This window comes from Peromyscus leucopus, chromosome 15 (assembly GCF_004664715.2).
Source record: "Peromyscus leucopus breed LL Stock chromosome 15, UCI_PerLeu_2.1, whole genome shotgun sequence".
Lineage (NCBI taxonomy): Eukaryota > Metazoa > Chordata > Mammalia > Rodentia > Cricetidae > Peromyscus > Peromyscus leucopus.
The window spans coordinates 19,709,717-19,735,362 of record NC_051076.1 but is presented as its reverse complement, the minus strand read 5'-3'; the positions used below and the strand labels follow the sequence as shown (position 1 = coordinate 19,735,362).

Genomic DNA, 25,646 nt, shown 5'->3' with positions numbered 1-25,646 from the left:
CATTGAACCTGTGATCCTCCTGCCTCTGCCTCTGAAATAGCTGGAATTACAGACCCGTCCAGCCAGGACTGGCCTGCACATGCCTACCATACCAGTACTTAAGAGGCTAAGGTGGGTGAATCTTGAGTTAAGAGCAGCCTGAGCTACATGGCCAGACCATGTCTCAAAACAAAAATAAAAAGATAGTATTGATTTTTATACAATATTATGCTGTGGAATAATGCTTTTGTAAACTGGTTTAAGAAAATGCTGATTGGCCAGTGGCCAGGCAGGAAGTATAGTGGTATAAGCAGACATGGAAAATTCTAGGAAAAGAAAGGCTGAGTCAGGAGACGCCAGCCCACCATCCAGGGAGCAGCATGTAATGGTACACAGATAAAGCCATGGAACACGTGGTGACATATAGATTAACAGAAATGGGGTAAGTTTAAATGTAAGAGCTAGTCAATGACAGGCCTGAGCTAATGGCCCAGTAGTTTTAATTAATATAAGCCTCTATGTGTTCACTTGGATCTGAGCAGCTGTGGACCAGGCAGAACACAGAAAAACTTTCAGCTACAATACTGTGAATATAACTAGAGCTGGTATATAGTATAATTAAAAATTGTCAAAATGGAAATGATATACCTATATTTTACATTAAAACTTACATTAGCACTGGTGAGATGGCCCAGCAGGCGAAGGCTAGCTGCCAACCCTGATGAGCTTAGTTCAGTACCTAGGACCCAGTTCTCAAATACTGTCTTCTGATCTCCCTCCACACACACATACACACACACACCATAGAATGCACACACAGGCACATGCAAGTGCACACACACACACACACACAATAGATGATAGATAGATGATAGATAGATAGATAGATAGATAGATAGATAGATAGATAGATAGATAGATAGATAGAATTAAAATTTACATAAGTTATAGAGATGAGAAACATATTTCTTTAATTATTTACTTTTATGTGTGTAAGTGATTCACCTGGACATATGCCTGTGTACCACTTGATGCCTGGTGTCTGCAGAAGTCAGAAGATGGCATCAGATCCACATGAAGTAGAGTTCCAGATGGTTGTAAGCCACCACGTGGGAATCAAACCTGGGTCCTCTGGAAGAGCAGCTAATGCTCCAACTGCTGAGCCATCTCTCCAGCCTGATGCATTGTTCTTCAATGACTCAAATAAGCAACTGTGGTTTCCCAGACTGTTCCATAGCAGACCCTCGACCCACGAGAAAGTCCTGTCTGCTTGTTTACTCAGGGCTGCACCTGATGCTGGAGACTTGTGAGGTGGGTAAACAGAGACAGGCGGAAGGAAAAGTGAAGATCTTTGGAGAAAGTGTCTGCTAGTAGAGACACTGGCTAGCCTGGAGGAGAAAGTGGAAATGAGCTCTTGCAAGTCTGACATCTTTTAATGATGAAGAGGGGAAAGAAAAGGGACAGCCAAGAGGCTTCGCTGAGGAAGTACGGAGGGAAGAACACATCTCACCGTCTCAGCACCGCTTCTGGGGGGTTTTGTTTGGCTGTCCTGGAACTCGATCTATAAGACCAGGCTGGCCTCGAACTCACAGAGATCCGCCTGCCTCTGCCTCCTGAGTGCTGGGATTAAAGACGTGAGCCACCACCGTGCTTCTAAAATGCCTCCAGTTGCCCATTCCTCTGACCTTTGCAGGCTCTCTTCTCCATGAGGAGACAGCGGGCACATTCCATTGCTGGGACATTTCAGAGTTTGTAACATAGAGCCCAGTGAGTCTGCGAAAATAAGGACCTAAGGGAGCGTTTATCACGAGTTTCTTTCTAGCACTACGGAATCATCAGGCTATAGGCCCCAGGAGAGCCACGAGACTGAACGAGAAAGGCTATACATGTCTGTCAGTGAAGACACCAAGTGAAGACCTTCAGCTACTTCACTACTTCCTCAGGATTCCACTAGAGTCATATCTTGTTAAAGAAGGGAATGAGAACATGCTGACTAGTTTATGTCAGTTTGACAGAAGCTACAGCCATCTGAGAAGAGGGAGCCTCAGTGCAGAAATTGCCTCCATAGATCAGGCTCTAGGCAAGCCTGTGTGGCGTATTCTCAATTAGTGATTAATGGGGGAGGGTCCAGCCCATTGTGGGTGGTGCCATCCCTGGGTTGGTGGTCCTGGGTTCTATAAAAAAGCAGGCTGAGCAAACCATGAAGAGCAAGCCAGTGAACAGCCATTCCCTCTGCATCAGCTCCTGCCTCCAGGTTCCTGCCCTGTGTGAGTTCCTGTCCTGACTTCCTTTGGTGATGAACAGTGATATGGAAGTGTAAGCCAAATAAACCCCATCCTCCCCAAGTTGCTTTGGGAACAGTGTGTTATCGCAGCACTAGACTCCCTAAGTTAGAGGAATGTGCATAAAGAGAACAACTAAACCCACTGTGAGTCTATGACAACAAAGTTCTAGAAGCTGGCTTAACCAGAAAGAGACCCACTTCGAAGAGGGTGGCGGAAATAAAATAAAAAGCTGAAAAGGAGTCACCGTGTCCTAGAACTCTGAAAGCAGAGACCACAAGAATGGTAGCAGACCTTGAGGAAATGCCAAAGATCTATGGAAAGAACAAAATTAACTAGACCTAAAGCCTTACCTGACTGCACACTTGGGACATGCCCCCCTCCTGACTGCACACCTGGGAACCCCCCTCCTGACTGCACACCTGGGAACCCCCCCCCCTGACCCCCCCTCCCCCCCTCCTGACTGCACACCTGGGAACCCCCTCCTCCTGACTGCACACCTGGGAACCCCCCCCTCCTTGACTGCACACCTGGGAACCCCCCCTCCTGACTGCACACCACTGGGAACCCCCCCCCCTCCTGACTGCACACCTGGGAACCCCCCCCTCCTCCTGACTGCACACCTGGGAACCCCCTCCTCCTGACTGCACACCTGGGAACCCCCCCTCCTGACTGCACACCTGGGAACCCCCTCCTCCTGACTGCACACCTGGGAACCCCCTCCTCCTGACTGCACACCTGGGAACCCCCTCCTCCTGACTGCACACCTGAGAACCCCCCCTCCTCCTGACTGACACCTGGAACCCCCTCCTCCTGACTGCACACCTGGGAACCCCCTCCTCCTGACTACACACCTGGGAACCCCCCCCTCCTGACTGCACACCTGGGAACCCCCTCCTGACTTCTCTTCACCTCAGGAATAAGTCAGAGAGCAGGAGGCACACTGGGGGTGAGAGCACAGGACCACACACAGAACGGGAGAGGGAGGCTGTATGCTAAGGTCCATACTGGACTCCATCACTGAACAATGATGGAGCCAGGCTTAAAACCCCAAGGATGGAGATGGGAAGCCAGGACTCCCCCAAAGCAGTACTACAGGCCTACAGAATGTGACTGCATGACTCCTGAGCACTGAAATAGGGACAGTCTGAAACCAGATGAGCTGAGTATAAAACTCACTTGAAATGTTTTAAAGTTTAAAAGAAGCCAGGCATGGTAGTACACACCATTAATAGCAGAAGTTGAAAGGTGGAGCGAGAGGCAGACATAGAAGACCCTGTCTTAAAAAAATCAAAATTTAAATGTCCTGATAAGAAGTCAGGCATGGTGGCACATGACTGTAATCCCAACAGTTGGGGCTGAGACAAGAAGACTGCAAATTTGTGGCCAGCTTGTGCTACAGACTGAGTTCAATACAAGCCAGGGCAATCTAATGAGATTCTATGCCACAAAAGGAGGGGGAAGTGTAAAATACATCAGTAACTACTATATTGATTATATGTTGAAACAATCTTTTTGACATTTGTTTAAATGATGAAAATTCATTCATTTAACATGGTTATTTTGTTACCATCAAAAACAAAATACTGTTAGGTGGACAAAACACAAGAGAATAACGAAGTGGGCAGCAGCATACTCCTGTAATGTGGTGATATTTATCTGTGTCCCCCAATGAAATTTATCTGAGGACCAGAGGAAAAGGCCAGCAACTATATTAAACAGAGAAGTCGGGCAACGGTAGCACACGCCTTTAATCCTATCACTGGGAGGCAGGGATCTGTCTGGATCTCTGTGAGTTCAAGGCCACACTGGGAACAGAGCCAGGCTTGGTAGCACATGCCTTAAATTCCAACACTAGTTAACCATGGAGGTCTGGAGATCTGTACAGACAGACAGGAAGTGACAGAGCCAGGCAGGAAGAGGAAGTGATGTAGATGGACAGAGAGAGCAAATGATATAGCAGAACAGAAAGGCATATAGGCGTGGGTATGCAGGAAGTAGGTCTCTGGAGACTGAGGTGTCAGTGAGGTGAGCTTGTAGCTTTTCCTATTCCTCTGATCTCCCAGGTTTTCACCCCTATATCGGGCTCCGTGTTTTTTATGTAATAAGACCATTTAGCAATTCGTCTACACTGTAATCCCATCATTGGAGGGAGGAAGAGCAAGGAGTTGAAGGCCAGTCTGGGCTATATGAGACCATTTCAAAAAAAAAGAAAAAAAAAAGGAAAGAATACTAACCAAGTTCACCTAAAGACAGAAGTGGAAACCTATCCCCTGGGTCATGGATGAGCTGGCTGAAAGCACGTGACTAACCAGCAGGGATGGGAGCAGGGTGTGCACACAGGGTCAGAACAAGATGCACAGAAAAGAATGCCCCTGATCAGAGACGATGTAAACTGATGGAAAGGTCTTCGGGTTGGCAAAATATTACAGGAAACAGTAGGCTGGATCCCATTCAAAACGCTTACCCTAAATAAAACACAGATGTAAAACACATAAAATTATTTTCAAGGGAGCTAGAGAGATAGCTCAGCAGTTAAGAGCACTGGCTGCTCTTGCAGAGGACCTGGGTTCAGTTCCCGGCACCCACATGGCAGCTCACAACTGTCTGTGACTGCAGCTCCCGAGGATACGATGCCCTCTTCTGGCCTCCGCAGGCACTGCATCCGAGTGATGCACAGACATACATGCAGGCCAAACATGCATACAAATAAAATAACAAATTCTTAGAAATTCTATACTAATTTAGCCAGCATAACTCATTTGTTATCTTGCACAAATTAATGTTCTGCTTTAATCAGAATGCTAACTTGTTGATTAAATGAACCCACTCCAGCAAAGAAACTGATCAGCAAAATATGATTAAAAGGTATGCAAGTAACACCTTTGCTGGGCGGTGGTGGCACAGGCGTTTGATCCCAGCACTTGGGAGGCAGAGGGAGACAGATCTCTGTGAGTTCGAGGCCAGCCTGGTCTACATAGTGAGTTCCAGGGCAGCCAAGGCTACCCAGAGAAACCTTGTCTCAAACAACAACAAAGGTAAGGTAACACCTTTGGCATGACCCCGTCCCAGAAGACGCCATTTTATGGGTCTCTGTTCCATAAAGTACTCTCTGCTTTGGCCACTATCTGCCAGGCCGACGCCAGGCAACCAAATTCAACCTCAAAAGTTTAGTTTTACTCAGTTACTCTTTACCTAAAAAGGACTCTACCTTATCATAAAATGAGCCATTAAAAAAAATGCAAACATTCCCTTTCTTACAGCGGTTGATAAAATTCAGATCTTAAATTCACATCTCTGGCTATATTCCGGAAGGAAACTCATATTCTGGCAGCCCGATCTACATACGCTTTTTTAACCTCAGCGCATAATTGCAGATGAGCCTCAACAGTAACAGCGGAAGTTACATGAAACTCAGACGGGACCACTGCGTCCGTCCGTCCCGTCCGTCCGCAGGAGAGGCCGGCTTCCTCAAGCCCTCTCCCCAGGGGGACACCAGAAGCCTCTGCTGCCAGCATGTGCACGGCAGCGCCATCAGTTACGTGTGCCCTACACAGAGACTGGCACACGCTGTAATTACATCCATTCTTTTATTTTAATTACTCTGGAGAGTGATTACATATTTAACTTGGCTATCTTTTTAAAAATTACGTTGCTTTAATGGAAGTATTTCAGATAGTTATGCCACCACACATCAATTAGAAAGTTAATCATTCTGCTTGTTCTCACAAAAAGAGTCTACGAGAAGCAAGCAGGTGGGTGTTTGGCTCCTTTTGAAACGTTAATTAGAGGGTACCGGAGGCAGAGCGATCATTCTAGGAAGAAGGACATCAAAAGCCCAAAATATGTAATCTACACAGTGTCAAGACACAGAATGCGGCTCTTTTTAATGGGTTTATTCATTTTCACTTTAAAAGAAGGTTTTTGAGGTCAGTGTGTCACGTGGAGTTCTAGCATGAGGCCAGGCTCCAGAGTAAGAAAACTACTTTTCTTCAAATATTTCCGAGGGATAAAGGCAAATAAGATCATTATCTATGACTAACAAAGCTCAAAGTTAGCTCAGACACCTTACAAATTAAACCAGAAAGGAGAAGAGTTTCACGTAACAGAATCTGAGGTGGTAGCGGTCAGCAGGGAAAGCGTACACTGGAGGCTCTATTGTATTCATCGACGACTTGTCAATAGCAACGTGGTTTATTTCTACAGACGGGTACGCCCCGCCATCAGAGAATGCAGACTCACAGTGGCTGTGTATAAGCAAAGTGCCGTCGGGAGCACTTAGCATTAAAGGTGACTTTCAAAACACATATGCAACTCCAGAGTAGCATTGACTTTCTTGTGTGACTCTGTACAAACTTCATTCCCTTCTTCCATGAACTGCCGTGATCCTATTAGTATGTTTTAAAATACCAATTCTGATCTTCCAAACAATTCTCTCTCGATAAAACATCACGCCAGACCTGTCGCAGAGCAGACTGATAACCACTGACGGACTCTAAACTCAACCTAAGCCCTTTAGACATCAAACCACCGAGAACTCAAAGGGTCACATCGAACGGCAAACTCAATGAGCCTCGCAGCAGGAGCCGAAGGGCAGACAGGACACCAAGGACCCAGATGGGGAAGGAAACGCTTCCCGGCCTCCCTGCACAGGTGCCGATGAGACTCCAGAGGGATGTCAAGGGTTTCCCAGCTCTGCCATCTTCCACGTGCTCCCTGCCCAGTCTGCTGAAAGGAAATGAGAAGGACACTTGAGACCAGCTTGGCCGTCACACGGAGGACGGCTCCAGCACTCCCCTGCTCTATACCGGTAGCCAAGCCTTTTACAATAACCTTGCCGCATGCCTTCATCACAACATCCATCATTAAAAAACATTCTATAAGCCGGGCAGTGGTGGCGCACACCTTTAATTCCAGCACTCGGGAAGCAGAGGCAGGTGATCTCTGAGTTTGAGGCCAGCCTGGTCTATAGAGTTCCAGGACAGCCAGGGCTACACAGAGAAACCCTGCCTCGAAATCTGCCCCCTCACCAAAAAAAAGAAAAAAAAATTCTACAATCTTTTCTTGGTAACTTTTCACTGTTTGCGTTATCATAATCATGCCCACCAAATTATTTCCTAATGTAATAACAGCTAAGCCAAGAGACAGACACTCCATTTTCTGGCCCAAACATGTTCATTTACCTAGGTCAATGGATGACCTTAACAGTGCATTTGCAGTGATCTGAAAATATTCCCATGTATGTGCATTTGCTAAAATTTAGGTCTTGAATGTCACCCCAAAAAGCCAGAGCCTTCAAAGATTGGTTCCTTGGGTGGTATTACTTAGAGGTAGCAAAACCTTTAAGAGATGAGGACAGGCTCTTGAAGGGCATTCTGGGTCTTGTCCTACATCTGTCTTTGCTCTCCAACTACAAATGAGCAGTTTTGCTCAGTACATACTCCCACCATGACGTGGTATGTCACAGGCCCAAGGCAACAGAGGCCACCAATGACAGACAGGACAGACCTTCCAAAGCTGTAAGCCAAAGGAAACCTCTTTCTTCTCAAGCTGCTGAGCTCAGGTGCTTCTTGTAGACAAAACATCTCCAATGCAACATCATTTTCTACAAAGAGGAGCCCCAGGTCTCAAAAACAAATTTTATGAATGGAACCATGGGATAACAGGGCCTGATAACACAGGCCTGAAATCTCAGCTGCTAGGTAGGCAGAAGTGTCAGTTCAGAAGTTCGGGGCCAGCCTGGGCAACTTAGTAAGACCCTATCTCAAAATAACAAGTAAAAAGAGGTCAGGATAAAGAGCTCAGTGGTAAAGTACAACTGTCATGGCCAGAAGTCTTAGTTCAATCCAATCCCCAGTACTGTAAAAAAAAATATGAAATTAAATGTGTGTGTGTCAAAGTACCATAATAAAGCTCATAATTTATATGCTAGTTTTTAAAAGAATAATTTAAATGATGATGCAAAGAAAAACAATTGCCATGGAAACTGGTATACTTTTAAATGAGGGCCTTATATTTGTTCTTCGAAGCTTCCTTGGCTATAGACCTGTGCTAAGTGCAGAGGTATTCGGAGTCACTTGAAGACTAGGTAAGGCACACCAAGGACAGGAAGCCACAGCTCTAAGGGAGGAAAACCACCAGGAACTTGAGAACTCCGAAACAGTCTGGCCTGGGGGCACACAGGAGGGAAGTTAACTTAAGATTCTAAATGATAGAATTCCCCATGCAAATTATGAGAAAATGGAGAAAACATACTCATTGAAACGACACAGACTGGAACAGCCCAAAGAAACTGGATTTCTCTGTAAAGATTTTTTTTTTCCTACATTCTCTAAAAAACTGGACATTTGCTACAGGCAAATGCTTCCCTGAGTCGGGCCGGACAGGACTCGGCCAGCCCGTCACATGGTTGTACTCAACAAGTCTTGAATCAACAAAGAAAGTAAGGGTTAGAAAGCAATAGCCAATTTTCTTTTTAAAGTCCTTAAAATTATAAGTTTTTAGTGAATAACAGTACGTGTTCAAATCTATATCTACTCAAAAGATAAAAAAGAAAGTCCTAAATATTTGAGGTCAAAATCTAGGTATGAAACATCCCCTAAGAATGTTATACAAAAGCATGAAGTTAATTTGATCTCGTTAAACACACAGATGTACTCCAACACCTGGAAATGGGAACACTGCACTTTACAGACTATTGCAGGCAGCGGATTATTTTAAGCCTAAATTTGTTTCCTTTAAATTTTATTTTAAAATCATTTTAAATATACATAAAAGCTACAATAGAAAAAAGAATTCTTTGGCCCATTTCCCCTAACATTGTCTTAACCATAACAAAACCAAGAAACAGCATGAATTCAGTTCTATGCAATACAGGCTTCCTAGGCTTCACTCAGATTTCACTCGAATTAATTTTTGCAGTAACATCACTGTCCTTTTCTCCGAGTCTGTGATATATTTCCATTTCCTTAGCCTCATCCAGTCTGTGACATCCCTAAGTCTTTCCTTGTCTTTGACATGTAATTTTTTTAAAGCGTGTGTGTATGTGTGTGTGTGTGTGTGTGTGTGTACACGTGTGTGTACAGATGCACGCCATGTGCACACGTAGGAGGTCACAGGACAACTTTCAGGAGTCAGTTCCTGCCACCTGCCTTCTTGGGGTAAGGTCTCTCTCGTTTCTGAACATCACACCCCAGGCTAGCTGGACCGCGAGCTTCCGCCAACTCTGTCTCCTCCTCCTCCCATCTCGCCACAGGATGCTGGGTTTGCAGATGCACAGCCCCGCATCCAGCACTTGATGTGAGTTCTGGGAATCAAATTCAGGTCGTCAGGCTTTGTCCAGCGAGAACTGTTACCCCCTGCATCCTCCTCCAGGCGCCGGCAGGTGATGCTTCTGAAGAGCAATAGTCGGGTATTTGGGGTTGAAGAGAGGTTTTCTCGTTATTTAAGTATTCGGTCATGCAACTGGGCAGGACCACCACAGGTGATGTGCTCTTCTCTTGGTGAGGATATCTGCCACTCTCTTTCCCTGATAATGAATATCCTGGGGAAAAGCCTTTGAAACTCTGCAAAATCCATCTTCTCAAATGCTCACCATTGGACCGCACTGTCGCAATCATTACTTGGTACCTCAACGGTTATTTTCTATTCCCCAAATGTCTCTGTACTTATTGAAATTTTGTCACTGAAATGCTCCCCCACATCACTCATTCAATTATCTATTGCTTTTTAATTTTAAAAAATCGTTTGTTTGTTCGTCTGTTTAATGTGTAAGGTATTTGGCCAGCCTCCCCTAAAATCAGCATCTTAATCAGAATCAGGATGAAGAAGCAGCACCATGCATCTGACATGTTAGCCCTCTCCAGGGTGATCCTCAGTAGTGGAGAGTCTTCCCGTTACACTCACTCACTGATACTGCGCATTGGCTCTTGATGGCTCTCACCTGCTTGAGAGGATTTTATTTGTTTCTGCTCGCTCTTCCTTTTCACATTTTCATCAGTTTTATTAAACTATTTTCAAGGTCATCAAACCTATCTTGAGGCTTTGTTCTTGTTTTGTTTTGTTTTGTTTTTCTACTCCTACAGGTCTTAGCAATCTGCTAAAATTGTCCAGGTTCTTCCCTTGTTAAAGTTGGGGCGGGGGTGTTCCCTTTTTTGTTTTTCAAGACAGGGTTTCTCTGTGTAGTCCTGGCTGTCCTGGATCTTGCTTTGTACTCCAGGCTCAAAGTCGCAGAGATCCACCTGCCCGTCTCCCAAGTGCTGGGATTAAAGGCATGCACCACCACCGCCGCCTGGTTATTTTATATTTATAATCCCTGTTAACTAATCCCTCGGAACTGTTTTTTGCATGTCTTCTACTCTGTCCAAAACTAGACACCTTGCTAAGAAAATGAAACTTAAGTCATGATGGTTTTTAATTCCTAGGAATGGGTACTCCTTCCTTTCTGTTCCCTTCGGTGTGGACTGAGCAGGCTGTTGGGTCTGGCTTGAGGTTTATTTCCCTCCACATACACCATCCTCTGGGATGACCGGCCTTCAGAGTGAGGACGTTTTCTCAGGGTTTGCTACCTGCTTCGGGTTTCACTTGGTGCTGTCTTTCTAAGGTTCCACAGGAGTCCTGTGCCTCCGACAACAGTCCTCCGATACTCAGGACTCGTTGCTATGGAAATGGCAGTGTTCTGATTACGCATCCGTTCTAGACAGTCACTCTCTCCCTTGGTACCAGGGACGTGCCTTCTCCGTGCTTCTGCCTCTCCACCCCCCCTCGGTGCAGCTCTGGGCTCACATCCCCCCTCCAGGGTAGGCTTGCCTTTACCCCCTCCTGCAGGCCCATGAGTTCCTACGAGTACCCTAGAGGGAACAGCAGTGTTTGCCTTTTCCTTAATGGAGATGGAACTCACGGTGTCCCGCACGTGTTAGGGACAAGCTCTACCCTGAGTCACTCCCCACCATGCTTCCCTCTACCTCCTTTCAGTAGAGGACAAGAAGATACGGAAGAGGAGTCTTGGCCAAGCTCCTTGTCACATCTGGAACAGCTGTTCTCCCCCCCCCCATACCACCAAGGGAATTACCTGTGTGGGGGATCATCAGGTGGTTTGTGGAGAAAAGGTCTATACACAGGTATTGACTACTCCCTACAGCTCAGGGACACCACACCCTCTTGCAAACCCACAAACAGCAGCTACGAAATCCATTGCTATCTGAATTCTGGACAGTGTGTCCCTGTGTGTAGCACAGACAAGTAAGTTCTCGAACCTCCTTGTACACCTGTCTCTCTTGGGCCTCTAGTTCTCTGGCTGCCATGAGATCTCTGGAGTTCAAACACAATAAGGAACACTCAGTTATTCAGCATTGTGTTGTTGCGTGTTAAGGTTAGAGGCCACGCTCCTTCTGTATCAGAATGTGGTCCCTATTAGTGCCTGAATTTGTTTACGAAAAGGCTAGGTTCATTAGGGGGCCAACTTAAAAGGAATGTTCCAAATTAAAATATTCTAACCTAATTTTTAATCTTAAAACCTAACTAGAGAGTTTGGGTTGTTCATGGTTGTGGTTTATTTTTCTGGCTGTTGATTTATCATCAAGAAAGGTCTCATTATTTCTCTAACAATAAATTCAAAACCAACTTGCAATAATGCATTGAAACATAAACTCTACTAAGAACTCAGCCTAATAAAAAACACATAACAGCTGATAATGATTTCTTGAAACCACTGGCTTCATGTTTGGCAGAGCGTTTTCAGAAGACCAATTACACATTCATGGTCCCCATCATTTTGCTTTACAAAATATTTTCTTAAATCTCTTGGGAGATTACTGCATGGTTAAAAGTTGTCTTAAGATCAAAGATCAAATAGCTAGGAAAAGGGGGGCTGTGGTTCTCTATGGCGGCCCATTGATCTTTCCCATCTGCTGTGCAAGAGAGGAGGTGTATGTTAAGTTTGAAAACCTTCTTAACTAGAAATGTCAGTGAACTGGCAGATGTTCAGAGGGAATTCTTTAAGAGACCCAACTCCTCTTTTGCCAAAACATAAAAGATGTCAACAAAAGGAAAATAAAATCTAGTTAGCCGAGAACTTTCTTTTATTTCTATCTTTCTTCTGCGAATGTATCATGGGATCAGATTTCTATTATGAAGCCACACGTGGAAAATGAGTTTTCAACCATCAAGACGTTCTACACACAAGCTCACGAGTGAATGATGAGAGTCAGCTGGAGCAAGACTCCGAGAGATGCGTTAACCAGGCTCTGCCTCCCGGGAGACACCGTCAGCTCCCTGGTTTTCCTTACAGAAAAGCCCAGACACCCAGTCCTACCTACATCTGAACCTTGGGAACAACCAAGAAATCCCCAAGAGGCAAATGAAGTGGCAGCTTTTTTGGAAGAGATTAAATGTTTTTGTCTCTGTAAACAAATGCACACAGGCACACCAACAATCATGGTCGCTGGTGACTCTCAGTGCGTTCCGGAACGTGGTCTACTTCCTCGATGTGCTTCTAGCTTCTCTTTCTTCTCATAATTACCGAATCATACAGCTAATTACATAAATGCTGTGGTATGTAATCAAGTTTTAATAAAGTTGTTTTTTTTTTAAAAAAAAAAAAAAAAGGCAATCCAGCAAGATGGCTCAGTGGGTAACTACTACACGTGCCACCAAGCCTGACGACCTGAGTTCTATCCCAAAACCCACATGGTAGAAGAAGCCATCAATACATGCACATTGTCCTCAGACCGCCACATACATGCTATGGTGCAGAAATTAATTAATTCATTATTAATAAATATCTCCAAAGCTAGTGTTGCTGAGTTAATGAGTAAAGCCATGAAAATTCACATTCTCCTTCCTAAACTGTGGGAGGCCAGCTCCCACCTTTTCCAGGGTCCCTATGAGGAGGAGAGAGGAATAAGAAAATATTAGATAGAAAGACAACAAAGAGGAGAAACACAGGATAACTTTGGGAAGACCCGGGTCAAAACTCAACAGCACCTTCTACCTCTTCAAAAGGGCTTTTTATAACAATGCCAAGTGCAGACCTTTCCAAACACCTGGTAACCATGCCTGTGGTCAAATCATCCCCTTATGCAGTCCTGCTGGGTAAAGCAAACTCAGATTCTTGAACCCGGAGTAAGTTCTCACTAGGAATCCTCTGAGGGTCTCCACACTAAATACAGAGGTTAATATTCTAACAAAGATAGGGGGGAAAATCCTCTGTATTCATTAGCAAAAGAATCCATTTTAATCCCTACTTCACTTTGTGTATGAAATTAACTCAAAATAGTACATCCAATACCTAAATGTAAAGTTAAACATAGAGCTCTTAGAAGGAAATTCATATAAATCTTCACAGCCTTGAATTAGATAACAATTTTGGACATTTCTTTGTTGTTTGTTGTTTGTTTCTGTTCTTGAGAAAGGGATTCACCGTACAGCCAGGGCCGGCCTAGGATTTGGGATCCTCGGTGTTTGCCTCCGGGTGTTCAGATTTACAGGCATGGGCCACCACTCCTGGAAATAATTTCTTTAAATGCAATAACAAAAGTACAAAAAGTATGTATTTTTAAAGATAAAATAGCTTTCATCAAATGTAAGTATTTCTGAATCAAAGGGCACTACTAACAGGGTAGGAAAACAAGCCAGGCATGATGGTGTGCTCTTCAAGTCCCAGCTCCTTGGAGGCTAAGGCAGGAAAATCACGTGAGCCCAGGAGCCTGAAACCAGCCCAGGCCCTCCGTGGTAGAACACCACGAGGCTCAGCAACGGCAAGGCTCTGGGTCTAATGCCCCACACTGAAACAAGAACCACATGTATGGTGGAAGTTTATATCTAAATTATAAAAATAATTCGTAAGTTCAACAATGAAGAGACAGGCCAATTGAAAATGTGTTCAACAAAGTATGCCATACGTGTATACACTAAAACCCATAGTGTATATGCTAGCTTAAAAAAAAAAAAAAAAGAAAGAAAGAAAGAAACCCAGAGCCAGCAGGATGGCTCAGCAGGTAAGGCACTTGCCACCAGGACCTGAGGTCAATTCCTGGGACCCACATGATGGAGTAAAGACCGGACTGATGCAAGGTGTCCTTTGATCCTCCTGTATGCGCGCACACACACACACACACACACACACACACACGATAAATGAATGTGTGTGGGTTTTTTAAAGATAAATAATGTCTTTTTTAAAAGACATTTAATAAAATAAATAAATGTCTTTTTAAAAAGATGTTCAATAGTATTTGTCACTAGGGAAACACAAATCAAAATCAGAATGAGATGTCCCTTCAATCCAAACTAGGATGGCTATAATCATTTTTTAATGGAAATAAGTATTGGTAAAAACATGAAGAAGCTTTGCACACTGATGGTATGACACAGTGCAGCCTCTAGAGGAAACCGTTGAGCACCAACTCAGAAAGACACTGCACTTCACTCCTACTTGTATAAAGAAGAGAAATAAAAATGTCTTTTAAAAAAGAAAAAAGAAACTTAGCTCATGGCAGCATAATTCATAATAGACGGAAGGGGGAATAACCAAAAGTCCATCAACTGATGAATGGATAAGAAAATGTAGCGTCCAGGCCGTGACATAGTATCCAGCCACAGAAAGGAATGAAGTAAATACAAACTACACCACAACAAATCCTGAGATGATTATATTAGAAGAAAGAGGCCAAGATGGGTATGGGGGCACATGCCTATAATGAGGCAGAGGCAGGAAAATCCTGAGTTCAAGGCCAGCCTGGGCCACACAGCAACTTCCAGACCAACCTGAGTGCTATTAGGGAGAATTAAAAAAGAAAAAAAGAAGGGAGGGAGGGAGGGAGGAAGGAAGAGAGGGAGGGAGGGAGGGAGGAGGGAGGGAGGGAAGGAAAGGGGAGGGGGAAGGAGGGAAAGGGGGAGGGGGGAAGGAGGGAGGGAGGGGAGAAAAGGGAAGGGTAGGAGAGATGAAAGAGGAGGAAGAAAAGGAGGGAGGGAGGGAAGAGCCAACAGAGACAGGAAATGGCCTGTGGTTTTCAAAGGACAGGGAAAGAAGACTTGAGAGGTAACAGGTTCCTCTAGATCAGCAGTTCTCAAGCTTCCTAGTGCTGTGACTCTTTAATACAGTTCCTCATACTGTGGTGACCCCCAACCACAAAATTACTTTGTTGCTACTTCGTAACTGTAATTTTGCAACTGTTATGATCATAATGTAAATACCTGTGTTTTCCGATGGTCTTAGACGACCCCTGTGAAAGGGTCATTCAACCCCAAAGGGGTCACGACGAACAGGTTGAGAACCACTGCTTTAAGAAATGATGGAAATGTTCTAGAATTGCTAGTGCCGTTTCTTTTCATATTACATAAAAATTGTACATCAATGTTTTTTAGAAAGAGTAGCCAGGACCACAGTAAGCACGGACCGTGGGGGACAACACAGGGTGAGAGTGTGGAGCAGGGTCTAAAGTGGCCCGGGTGCGCGTCAACAGAGGCCAGCCTGCATCTGGATGCCCACGGCGGCTAAGGGAAGGGCAGCTGCATCTGTCTCACAGCAACAGAAGAACCAGCAGCCCTCAATCGCCAGCTGCTGACTACTAACCTCTGCCTGGGGATTGCAGGGGAGGCACAGTCGGCTGCACCCATCAGTGTGCTGTGAAGTCAATTGAAAAGGGGGTTACCATCCTTTTTTATTAAGTAAACTGAACAAGGAAATAAAGATGAATGCAATAAAATATAAAAATATACACTGGGTTGCAGGTAACCAGGTATTATTTACTGGCTTCAGATAGGTATCGGTTTATATTGAGAAGAGATGAAAAGTATACTATGAATTCTAGTACCAAATAGTTTTTAGGGAAAAAAAAAAATGAAAGTCTCTATTGTAATAGTAAACATCTCTACTATAGACCATTAACATTACAAAAATCTAAATAAATTAAATTCTTCAATAAGAAAAATAAAACGTAAGCACTAGAAAGAGGTTTCAGCGGTTAAAGTGTTTGCCGCGCAGGCAAGAGGACCTGAGTTCGAATCTCCAGCCCACACCTAAAAGTCTGTCTGAGCTGGGTAACGGAGGCGGGCGTATGCCAGCCTGTCTTGCTGAAATGGTGGGGTCCATGTTCAGTGAAAGACTGTATCTCAAAAAACAAGGTAGACAATGATAGAAGCAGACACCTCACTGTCAACCTCTGGCCTATACACAGACGGAAAGACAGATAGGCAGGCAGACACACACAGACAGACAGACACACACACACAAAGAAAATAAACATTTACACATTTATGAGCCCATTTGTAGTCAAGATTTACATGATGCTACATGAAACATCTGTAAACTACCAAACAAAAATACACATTCATCATTGGTTTCCTATTAATTTCTCCTCGTTGCGTTAACTGAGAAAGAAACAAAACATCCAGGACCTGGAGAAACGGCGCAGTGGCCAACAGCACTCGCTGCACAGCCATGGGGAGCTGAGTTGGACCCCAGCATCCGCATTACAAGCCAGATGTGGTCCCATCTGTGTCTGTGACCTCAGCGCTGGGGGGAATGGAGACGAGAGATCTCTGAGGCCTGCTGGCTTCCATCTCAGTAGAAACGCACGCATGCACGCACAAGCTGTAGGTTCAGGAAGAGACGCTGCCCCAAAGACTAAAAGAGAATGCCCAATGCCTTCTTCCAATGTCTGCACAACTGGATGTCCCCTGCATGCACACGTACATACACCATACACTCACACAACACACTCACATACACAAACACAGAAAACAAAGTGTCTAGAAACCAACCCATTTCTTTTTTTTTTTTTTTTTTTTTTTTTTTTTTTTTTTTTTTTTTTGGTTTTTTCGAGACAGGTTTCTCTGTGTAGCTTTGCGCTTTCCTGGAGCTCACTTGTAGCCAGGCTGGCCTCGAACTCACAGAGATCCGCCTGCCTCTGCTCCCGAGTGCTGGGATTAAAGGCGTGCGCCACCACGCCCGGCCAAAACCAACCCATTTCTATGCTTTGGTTTACAGCTTCATCAAGTCCCAAAACTGCTTTAGAACCAAAAAAAAGAAAAAAGAAAAAAGAAGGAAAGGAGGGAAGAAGGGAGGAAGGGAGGGAGGGAGGGAGGAGGGAGGGAGGGAGGAAGGGAAGAAGGAGGAGGGAGGGAGGAGAGAGAGAGAGAGAGAGAGAGAGAGAGAGAGAGAAGAAAGAAAGAAAGAAAGAAAGAAAGAAAGAAAGAAAGAAAGAAAGAAAGAAAGAAAGAAAGAAAGAAAGAAAGAAAGACCATTCATTCTCAGCTTTTTTGCTTAGATCACATCCAAATAAAAAAACAAAATATTTTGATTGTTTCTTTAGGAAGATGCAATCACTCCAACTGGTTAGAGTTACTTGTTAAAATCTTAAATCTAAAGGTAACAGCCCATGTTTTTTCTATTTAGTGTAGATGAAATGGCTATTTTTAGGGATTCATGAAAATAAATTAGTAGTTTCAAAAGTTAAGCTGGGGTGCAGATCCGGGACAGCACACTTGCCCAATGGGCCGGGCTCCTGGCTTTGGTCTGCAGCACAGCCCCACCCCTGGGGAGAAGAGGCATTCCAAAGTATTCGCAGGTAATGTTCCAGTGTGAGTCTTCGTTCTGCTCTCCCGCTTGCTTCTTCATGACACCGCCTTGTACACAGCCCAGGCTAGCTTTAGACTTGCAATCCTCCTGCCTCAGCTTTCAGATTACAAACGTACAGCACCATTCCCAACTTCCATTGCTTCTGATATTCATGTTTAATAACAGAAAAAAAAATCAACGGCTGTATTTCCTAAGTACCTTAATATGTTTACCCCAACTGAAAATATAATTTCATATATTACAAGATATATTTATTAGATGAGTATTCTGTAAAAACCAGTTTTATCTTCAGAAACCAAAGAAGGATGTTTTGGGGAAATGATATCTCAAATTCATTTAATATTTAAAGCAATGCATTCATTACTGAATAAGCAAGCTCCACAGTGCTATGGACATGAACAGAAGGAACCCCATGGAATGCTGGGAATTCGCAATGTGCAGTCTGTGAGACCCCAGAAACCTGGAGCTTCTGAGTGTACTCTTTTCCGCCCCCACATACTCGCTGAACTAACAGATTTTAAAGGAACTTCAGGGTTCCCAACAAATCTCTCCGGTTTGAGCTTCTGACAGTGCAGGTGTGGTTTCGGGTTTTGGTTGGGTTTATTTTATAATTCTAAATTCTTAACGTTAGACATAAAGAAACATCTCTGGATTCGAGTTTTTATCCAGCAAATCATCACCAATGCCACAGGGGTAGATGATAAACCATAATATTGTTTAGACTCCCTACAACGGCACTGTCCAAAGGAATTTTCTTCAAGAGCTAAAATGTCCTGGATCTGCATTGTCCTGATGTACAAAGCAGTTCCATGAGTTCCAACTGGAGATTTGAAACATAGGTGCCATGGTTCAAGTACTGAACTTTAGGTTTCATTTATATTAATTCAGATGTCAAGGGCTACAGGAAGCTGAGGGTTGCTGTGATACCAGTAACTCGGGAAGCACCCACTGTCTTCTCTTGTAGCCATCAGCCAGAGCTTGCCGACCATCATCACAGCTGAAGGAGACTGGTGTTATCCCTACACTCAGAAGGCGCAGCAGATACTTCTACTTTGTACCTGAAAACTGTTTCTTTAGTATAAGAAGACCGCAGTAAGTCTAAACTTTAAGAATAAGAAACGTAAACTACAGAAAGCCAACAGCTCTCACTAATTATAAACAGGCAGATGTGGCTGTGCAGGAAAAAAAAAACAGTCTCAATTGATAGTTGATACTTGAATATGTTGGCCAGGTTGTAAAGCACCAGGCAAGACCTTTCAATGCTAAAATCTTCAGAATAATAAAACATTCCCACAAGATGAAAGCTACAAACAGTTGCTTAAGTCAGAATTCAAAGGAAAATCTCTCTCTCTCTCTCTCTCTCTCTCTCTCTCTCTCTCTCTCACACACACACACACACACACACACACACACACACACACACACACACACACACACGAGTATTCATAGTTAAGTTAGGAAATGCTGAATTAAACAAACATAAAATAGCTTTAGGAAGGGTAGTCTATATATCCTCTAACAAGCTAATGATCACTGTGAATCTCCAAGGAGTTAAGAAAATTTATTTTAAAAAACTGACCAATAACCACAACATCAGTAATTCTCAAATTTGTCTGGTTACAAAAATCACCTTGGAATGCTTGTCCAACATGTACCGCGTAAGCTCCCCTCTTAGAGATTCTGAATTGAACACATCTGTGAAAACGACCCCAGACCATCCTAATCTGGGCTAGGGCATTCCCGGCGTTCAGCAGAAAGCAGGGCAAACTTAACTAGGAGTAAAGAAAAGCAGAAGGGAGGAGACGGAGGGGAGGGGAGGAAAGAGAGGGAAAGGAGTAGGAGTGGGGGGGGCAGGGGAGGGAGGGGGGGGGACAGATTGATCAGAATGTGGAGCAGTAAGAAACCCGTGCACTGTTAGTGGGTGTGGGGGTACGAGGGAAGGGGATGGGGTAAAAACCACTAAATTCATTATATAAATATATAAAACTGTATTTTGGAAAGATTACAGGGTCAATGTTTGAGAGGTAAAAAGCTTCACATCTGAGAGTGAAAAGAACTCCGGAGACAGTGGTGGTAACAGCTACACAACACTGTTAATGTGGCTAATACTATTGATAAAACTGTTAAGACTAGGGGCTGGAGAGGTGGCTCAGAGGTTAAGAGCACTGGCTGCTCTTCAGGAGGACCCGGGTTCAATTCCCAGCACCCACATGACAGCTCACAACTGTCCGAAACTCCAGTTCAGGGGATCTGATGCCATCTCCGACCTCTGCTCACATCAGATGTGGAACACAGATATAACTGTCATCAAAATACCTATACACAAAACATAAATAAAATAAAAATTGTTTAAGTTTGTTCAAAATTATTAACACTGTCAACTGTCAGGCATGGTGGTACATACTTGTAATCCCAGCACATTTGGGAGGTACAAGCAGAAAGATTATGAGTTCCACATCTACCCAAGCTACATTTACTTTTTTATTTTTTTTTTTTTTTTTTTTTTTCCAGACAGGTTTCTCTGTGTAGCTTTCGCCTTTCTGGACTCACTTTAGCCCAGCTGGCTTCGAACTCACAGAGATCCGCCTGCTCTGCCTCCGAGTGCTATAAAGCGTGCGCCACCACCGCCCGGCCCCAAGCTACATTTTTAAGACCTGTCTTAGGAGAAGAAGAAGGAGAAAAAGAGGAGGAGGAGGAGGAGGAGGAGGAGGAGGAGGAGGAAAGGAAAGAAAGACATTCTTAGCTGCCAAAGCAGAAAATGAAATGTGATGATTGTAGGCCTAGCCCTAAAAATATAATTTTGTCAAGCCCATCTAAGGCTCAGGGGACATTGTGAAAGAGGGTCCAGGAAGTAAGAGAAGGGAGACAGGTGAAGGGCTACAAATTCCATCCCCTAGACTCCCCTCCACTGTAATCATTGACTCGAATCAACTGTCGTAACCTGCACTGGGACCGACCACACAGGACCAATACTTTCAACAGTCACGGGCCCCTACCCTTTTCCTCTGAACTAACCGCTGGCTATCAATACGTTATAGAAGGGGAATCAATGTGTCTAGTTGTGAGTCTCTGCTACACCCACCAGGCTCCCATGGACATCACCAAAACCATGCCACACAGGTGGCACTAGTTAATCTTAGTGAGCAATAAAACACGAACATGAGAGGGGGGGGGGGGGGGGTTAGGGGACACAGGCACTGATGGGAGGTAGATGGGAAGTAAGAGAAGTCAATGTGGTGGTGGTAACGCACGCCCTAAATCCCAGCAGTTGGGAGGCAGAGACAGGAGGATCTCTGAGTTCCACCAGCCTGGTCTACAGAGTGAGTTCCAGGACAGCCAGGGATACATGGGGAAACCCTGTCTTGAAACTAAATAAACAGACAGAGACAGAGGGAGAAGGAGGGGGGGGGAAAGAAGGGGGGATCAATATGCAAGGTATGGATATATGGAACTGTAAAAATAATAATAATAAATCTTAAATTAATAAATCAATTTAAGGACAAACAAATGTTTTTCTTTTGTTGTTGTTCACTCCCACAGCTGTGGGTGGTGCTGGAGGGCACCCCAGAGCTTAATAACAGACAACCACTGTCTGTACCCCCACACCTATCAAAGATAGCCATGTACAGGGTCACAGGACCAGCATCTCCTAGGTTTAGGAATACTTTGTTTCCCTCAGTTTTGCCAATTTTGAATTTATTATAATCCAAAAATAAACTTCAATATACCAAAGTCATCTCTCTATATGAAGACCTTACCAACACAGGAAAAAAATGTATGCAACTTAAATCGATGTATTTCTTATGATTCTATTGTTGGGGTCTATAATTATATTGAACTCTATTATGTAAGGAAAAGGGAAAAATCTAACAATACATTAAATTTAATCTCTCCAAATCCTTTTAAAATTACTCTAGTGGCTGGAGAGATGGCTCAGGGGTTAAGAGCACTGACTGCTCCTCCAGAGGACCGGGGTTCATTTCCAGCACCCACACGGCAGCTCCCAACCACCTGTAACTCCAGCCGCAACAGCCCAATTCAGAGAAATGTTGACATTCTTAAACTGTCAACAATGTGGACATTTTACTAATATGTTAAATGTGGCATTGCTAAGTTTTCCTTTGGAAACTAGGGTTTTTTTGTTTTTTGGGGTTTTTTTTTTTTGTTTTTTGTTTGTTTGTTTTTGTTTTTTGTTTTTTTGGTAACTGTAAGGTATCTTCGTGTTTCTATTGCTGTGATAAACACTGTGACCAGAAGTAACTTGTGTGTGTGTGGGGGGGGGGTTGTTTCAGCTTATAGCTTCTAAATCCATCCCTGGAGGAAGGGGGCAGGAACTCAGGACAGGAACCTGGAGGTGTAGCAAAGGGGGAGGCCATGGCGGGGTTCTGCTTCCTGACTTCCCACAGTGGCGCAGCTGTCCTATGAGCCAGGCCCTCCAGTCCAGGGGTGGGGCTCTGCCTCCGTGAGCTGGGCACTCCCACATCCATCATCTACTGGCCAGACCACAATCCAACCTGGTGGGGGCATACTCTCAACGGAGGTTCCCTCCTTCCAAATGACTCTAGCTTGTGTGAGGTGGATGTGAAAATCCTCAGCACATGGAGCAATCTGCAAGGTTTTTCACTTCTTGGAGAAACTGGGCAGACTATTAAGTGAGTCAATTAGAATGTGTTGATCACATTAACTTTCTTAATATTAAGGGACAAAATACGTGAGAAAAGTGTACTTGTAAAATCTATACCTTTAATACAAATAATTGATTTATTAAAGGCAAAAAAAAAAAGTAATCTGGGGCTACAACTTTTTGAGGAAAATTCCAGGCTTATGATAAGATGAAAATACTAAAAATACTTATGTGGGGGGCGGGGAGATAACTTCCAGAAGATTCCCTCACAAATATGATGGAGTGGACAGGAGAGGAAAGGAGAGAACAAGAGGGGAGAGACAGAGAGACAAAGAGACCCAGCCAGCGACAGAGAACCAGGAGAGGCAGACAAGCTCCGAGGCCACATTCCAAAGCTCTCACCTGTCTTGTGAGATTGATTATCTCAATCCAGGGCATGATTGTCTTTCCAATATTTCCTTCTCCGCTTTAAAGTCTATAGAAGTACGCACAGAGCAGAGCTCACACAACTCATACGCATCATAAATCACGGGGGACAGGCCGCTCCATTCCGAGTCAATTCTTCATTCAACACCTTTGGAAGGTCGAGCCGGCCTCCTCTGCTCAGGGGATTAATTGCCAGGTAATCATCACTTGGGTTACTGAGCTCCTACTGCTTCACTCAGCTCTTTAAAGAGATTGTTTTCCTCCCACTTATCAAGGAAAAAAGTTGTGGCGCTCAAGATACAATAACCACTACCACACACCCCCAGTTCAAACATGTGTTAGCAATTTGCCATGTCTCTTCCATCTCTCACACATACTCACGTGTGTTCTTTTGTTCATCCAACTGAAAGTCTAAGACATCTTACCCATCCCTAAAAACTTCAACATGTCGTTCCTAACAATCATCTCTTATGTGACCACAATGTATATTATCTAGTATGCAATCTACACACAAATTCATCCAACTGATTTAAAACAAAAAAATCCTGTTCTCATTTCTCCTTCAGCCTGGATCTAATCAAGGTTCACATGTCATGACTGGTAAATGCCTCTTCAGTTTCCTGTTGTCTAGAGAACACACTCTCTGTCTCTGTCTCTGTGTCTGTGTCTGTGTGTGTCTGTGTCTGTCTCTCTCTCTCTCTCTCTCTCTCACTCACTCTCTCACACACACACACACACACATCTTTTTTGTTCTCAGTCACATGACTTTTATTTAAAGTTTTGGAAATTAGTCCTGTTATGTCTTGCATTTTGAATTTATGTCTTGCATTTTGAATTTATGTGGTTCTTTTCACGATGCAGCCATCTGCTCCTCTGAACTTTCTTGGAGTTCAGTAGAGATTTGATTAGATCTAAGTTAAACATTTCTGTGAGACCTTTCATGGTTGCTGTGTATTTCACATTGCATCATAATAGGCAAACAAGGCCCGGACCACCTGTATGTAGTGGCCATCAGATCCCCGTTGCAAAGGTAAAATTCTCCCTGAAATTGTGACACTGTGTGTCGATTCGGCACTCTAAAAAGCCCTCACCCAATATTCTACACGCAGTCATGGCCCTTGCCTGCATCTACCATTACACATGTATTAGAACAGGTTGTCTGCAGGTCATCCGTACTCATTAGGAAGCATCTTGTATGGGCTAGGGATGTGGCTTGGTAGTCAGACATTTCCATAGCATGCACAGGACCAAGTGTTCAGTACCCAGCCCTAGATGGGAAAAGGTTTCCTCCCAAATTCTCAGAACCTTTTGAAATACCACTATGCATGAAAGGACTTTTACCTTCACCGTGTTCCCTCACTAGGGATGTATTTGGTGGTTAGGGCACTAGCTTAGCGTGCTCAAGGCCCTGTTTTCCATGACAGGAGGATGAAGAGGAAGGACAAGAAGAGGGAGGAGGAAGAGGAAGAAGAGGGAGGAGGAGAAGTAGTTATTGTTGTTTAAGGTTTAATCAATTAAAACTTTTTATTTTTAATGTTCAACCTTCCCAAAATTGACAAGAAGTTACTTAGTTTTTGTAACTTGGGATTTTGGGGGTTGTGGTTTTGCTAGTTTGTTTGTGATACAGGTCTCACCTGGCTGGCTTAAAAATTGCTCTGTAGACCAGACTGGCCTTGAATTCAGAGACCCACCTGTCTCTGCCTCCCAAGTGCTGGGAGCTACTGGATTTTTAGTAAACTACTGGATTTTGTTTGTTTCCCTGGTTTGGGTTTTTTGTTTGTTTTTGGGTTTTTTTTGTTGTTTTGTTTGTTTGTTTGTTTTTTGAGACAAGGTTTCTCTGCGTAGTCTTGGCTGTCTTGGAACTTGCTCTGTAGACCAGGCTGGACTCAAACTCACAGAGATTTTACCTGTCTCTGGCTGCGGAGTACTGAGATTAAAGGCGTGTGCCATCATGCCTGGCCCTTTTTTTCTGTTTGTTTTTTTTTTTTTTTTTTTTTTTTTTTTTTTTTTTTTTTCAAGACAGGGTTTCTCTGTGTAGCTTTACGCCTTTCCTGGAACTCGCTTTGGAGACCAGGCTGGCCTCAAACTCACAGAGATCCACCTGCCTCTGCCTCCCGAGTGCTGGGATTAAAGGCGTGCGCCACCACCGCCCGGCCTTTTATTTCTGTTTTTAAGTCTGGGTTTTAACACAATAATTCAAATCATCTCCTGTCTTAGACACCATTTCTCTATTAGAAAATAAAACAAAACAAGGCAAAAGACCTCCACTCACCAATTCATTCATTTGCTGAAATTCATTCATTCGATGGAATTCAGAGCCACCTGCTACAGAGGCACTGTCATGTGTCTGATGATGCTGAGGATACACTCGTGACAGGCAGAGCTACTGTCATGAACCATGTGAAGATGCAGACAGTGTGGATCCACACAACCCCAAGCCACTTCACACCAGTCCTGCACACCAGTGAGAAGCAATCCTAAACAGAGCAGTGGAAGACTCCACCTAAGAAGATTGGTCAGTAGATTGAAAGCAATCCCAATTAAAATCCCAGCAGGCTTTTCCCTAGAAATTCACATAATCCTAAAATTTATTCAAGAAAGCAAAGCACGTAAAGTAGCTTAAACAATCTTCATGATGAACAAAGTTAGGGGACTTAAACTATGTGATGTCAAGACTTCTTAGAAAACTACAGCAAACACGATCATGTGTGACGTGAGTCTAGTGATAGCCATAGACACCAACGGAAGATTAGTC

General features: G+C 44.0%; 1 protein-coding gene across 2 annotated transcripts in view; it reads right to left on the bottom strand.

The window, feature by feature from the left end:
• Smyd3 (SET and MYND domain containing 3) overlaps positions 1 to 25,646 on the bottom strand; it is a 575,124-nt gene that overhangs the window by 495,084 nt on the left and 54,394 nt on the right. Inside the window, exon 1 of one of the 2 annotated variants that reach the window (XM_028865491.2) lies at positions 985 to 1,076. The exons of the other annotated variant lie outside the window; for it this stretch is intronic. Coding sequence (XP_028721324.1) covers positions 985 to 992 — 8 coding nt within the window. The 5' untranslated portion in view covers positions 993 to 1,076. Of the gene's footprint in view, positions 1 to 984; positions 1,077 to 25,646 lie in introns of those variants that run through there. 2 annotated transcript variants of the gene reach the window in all.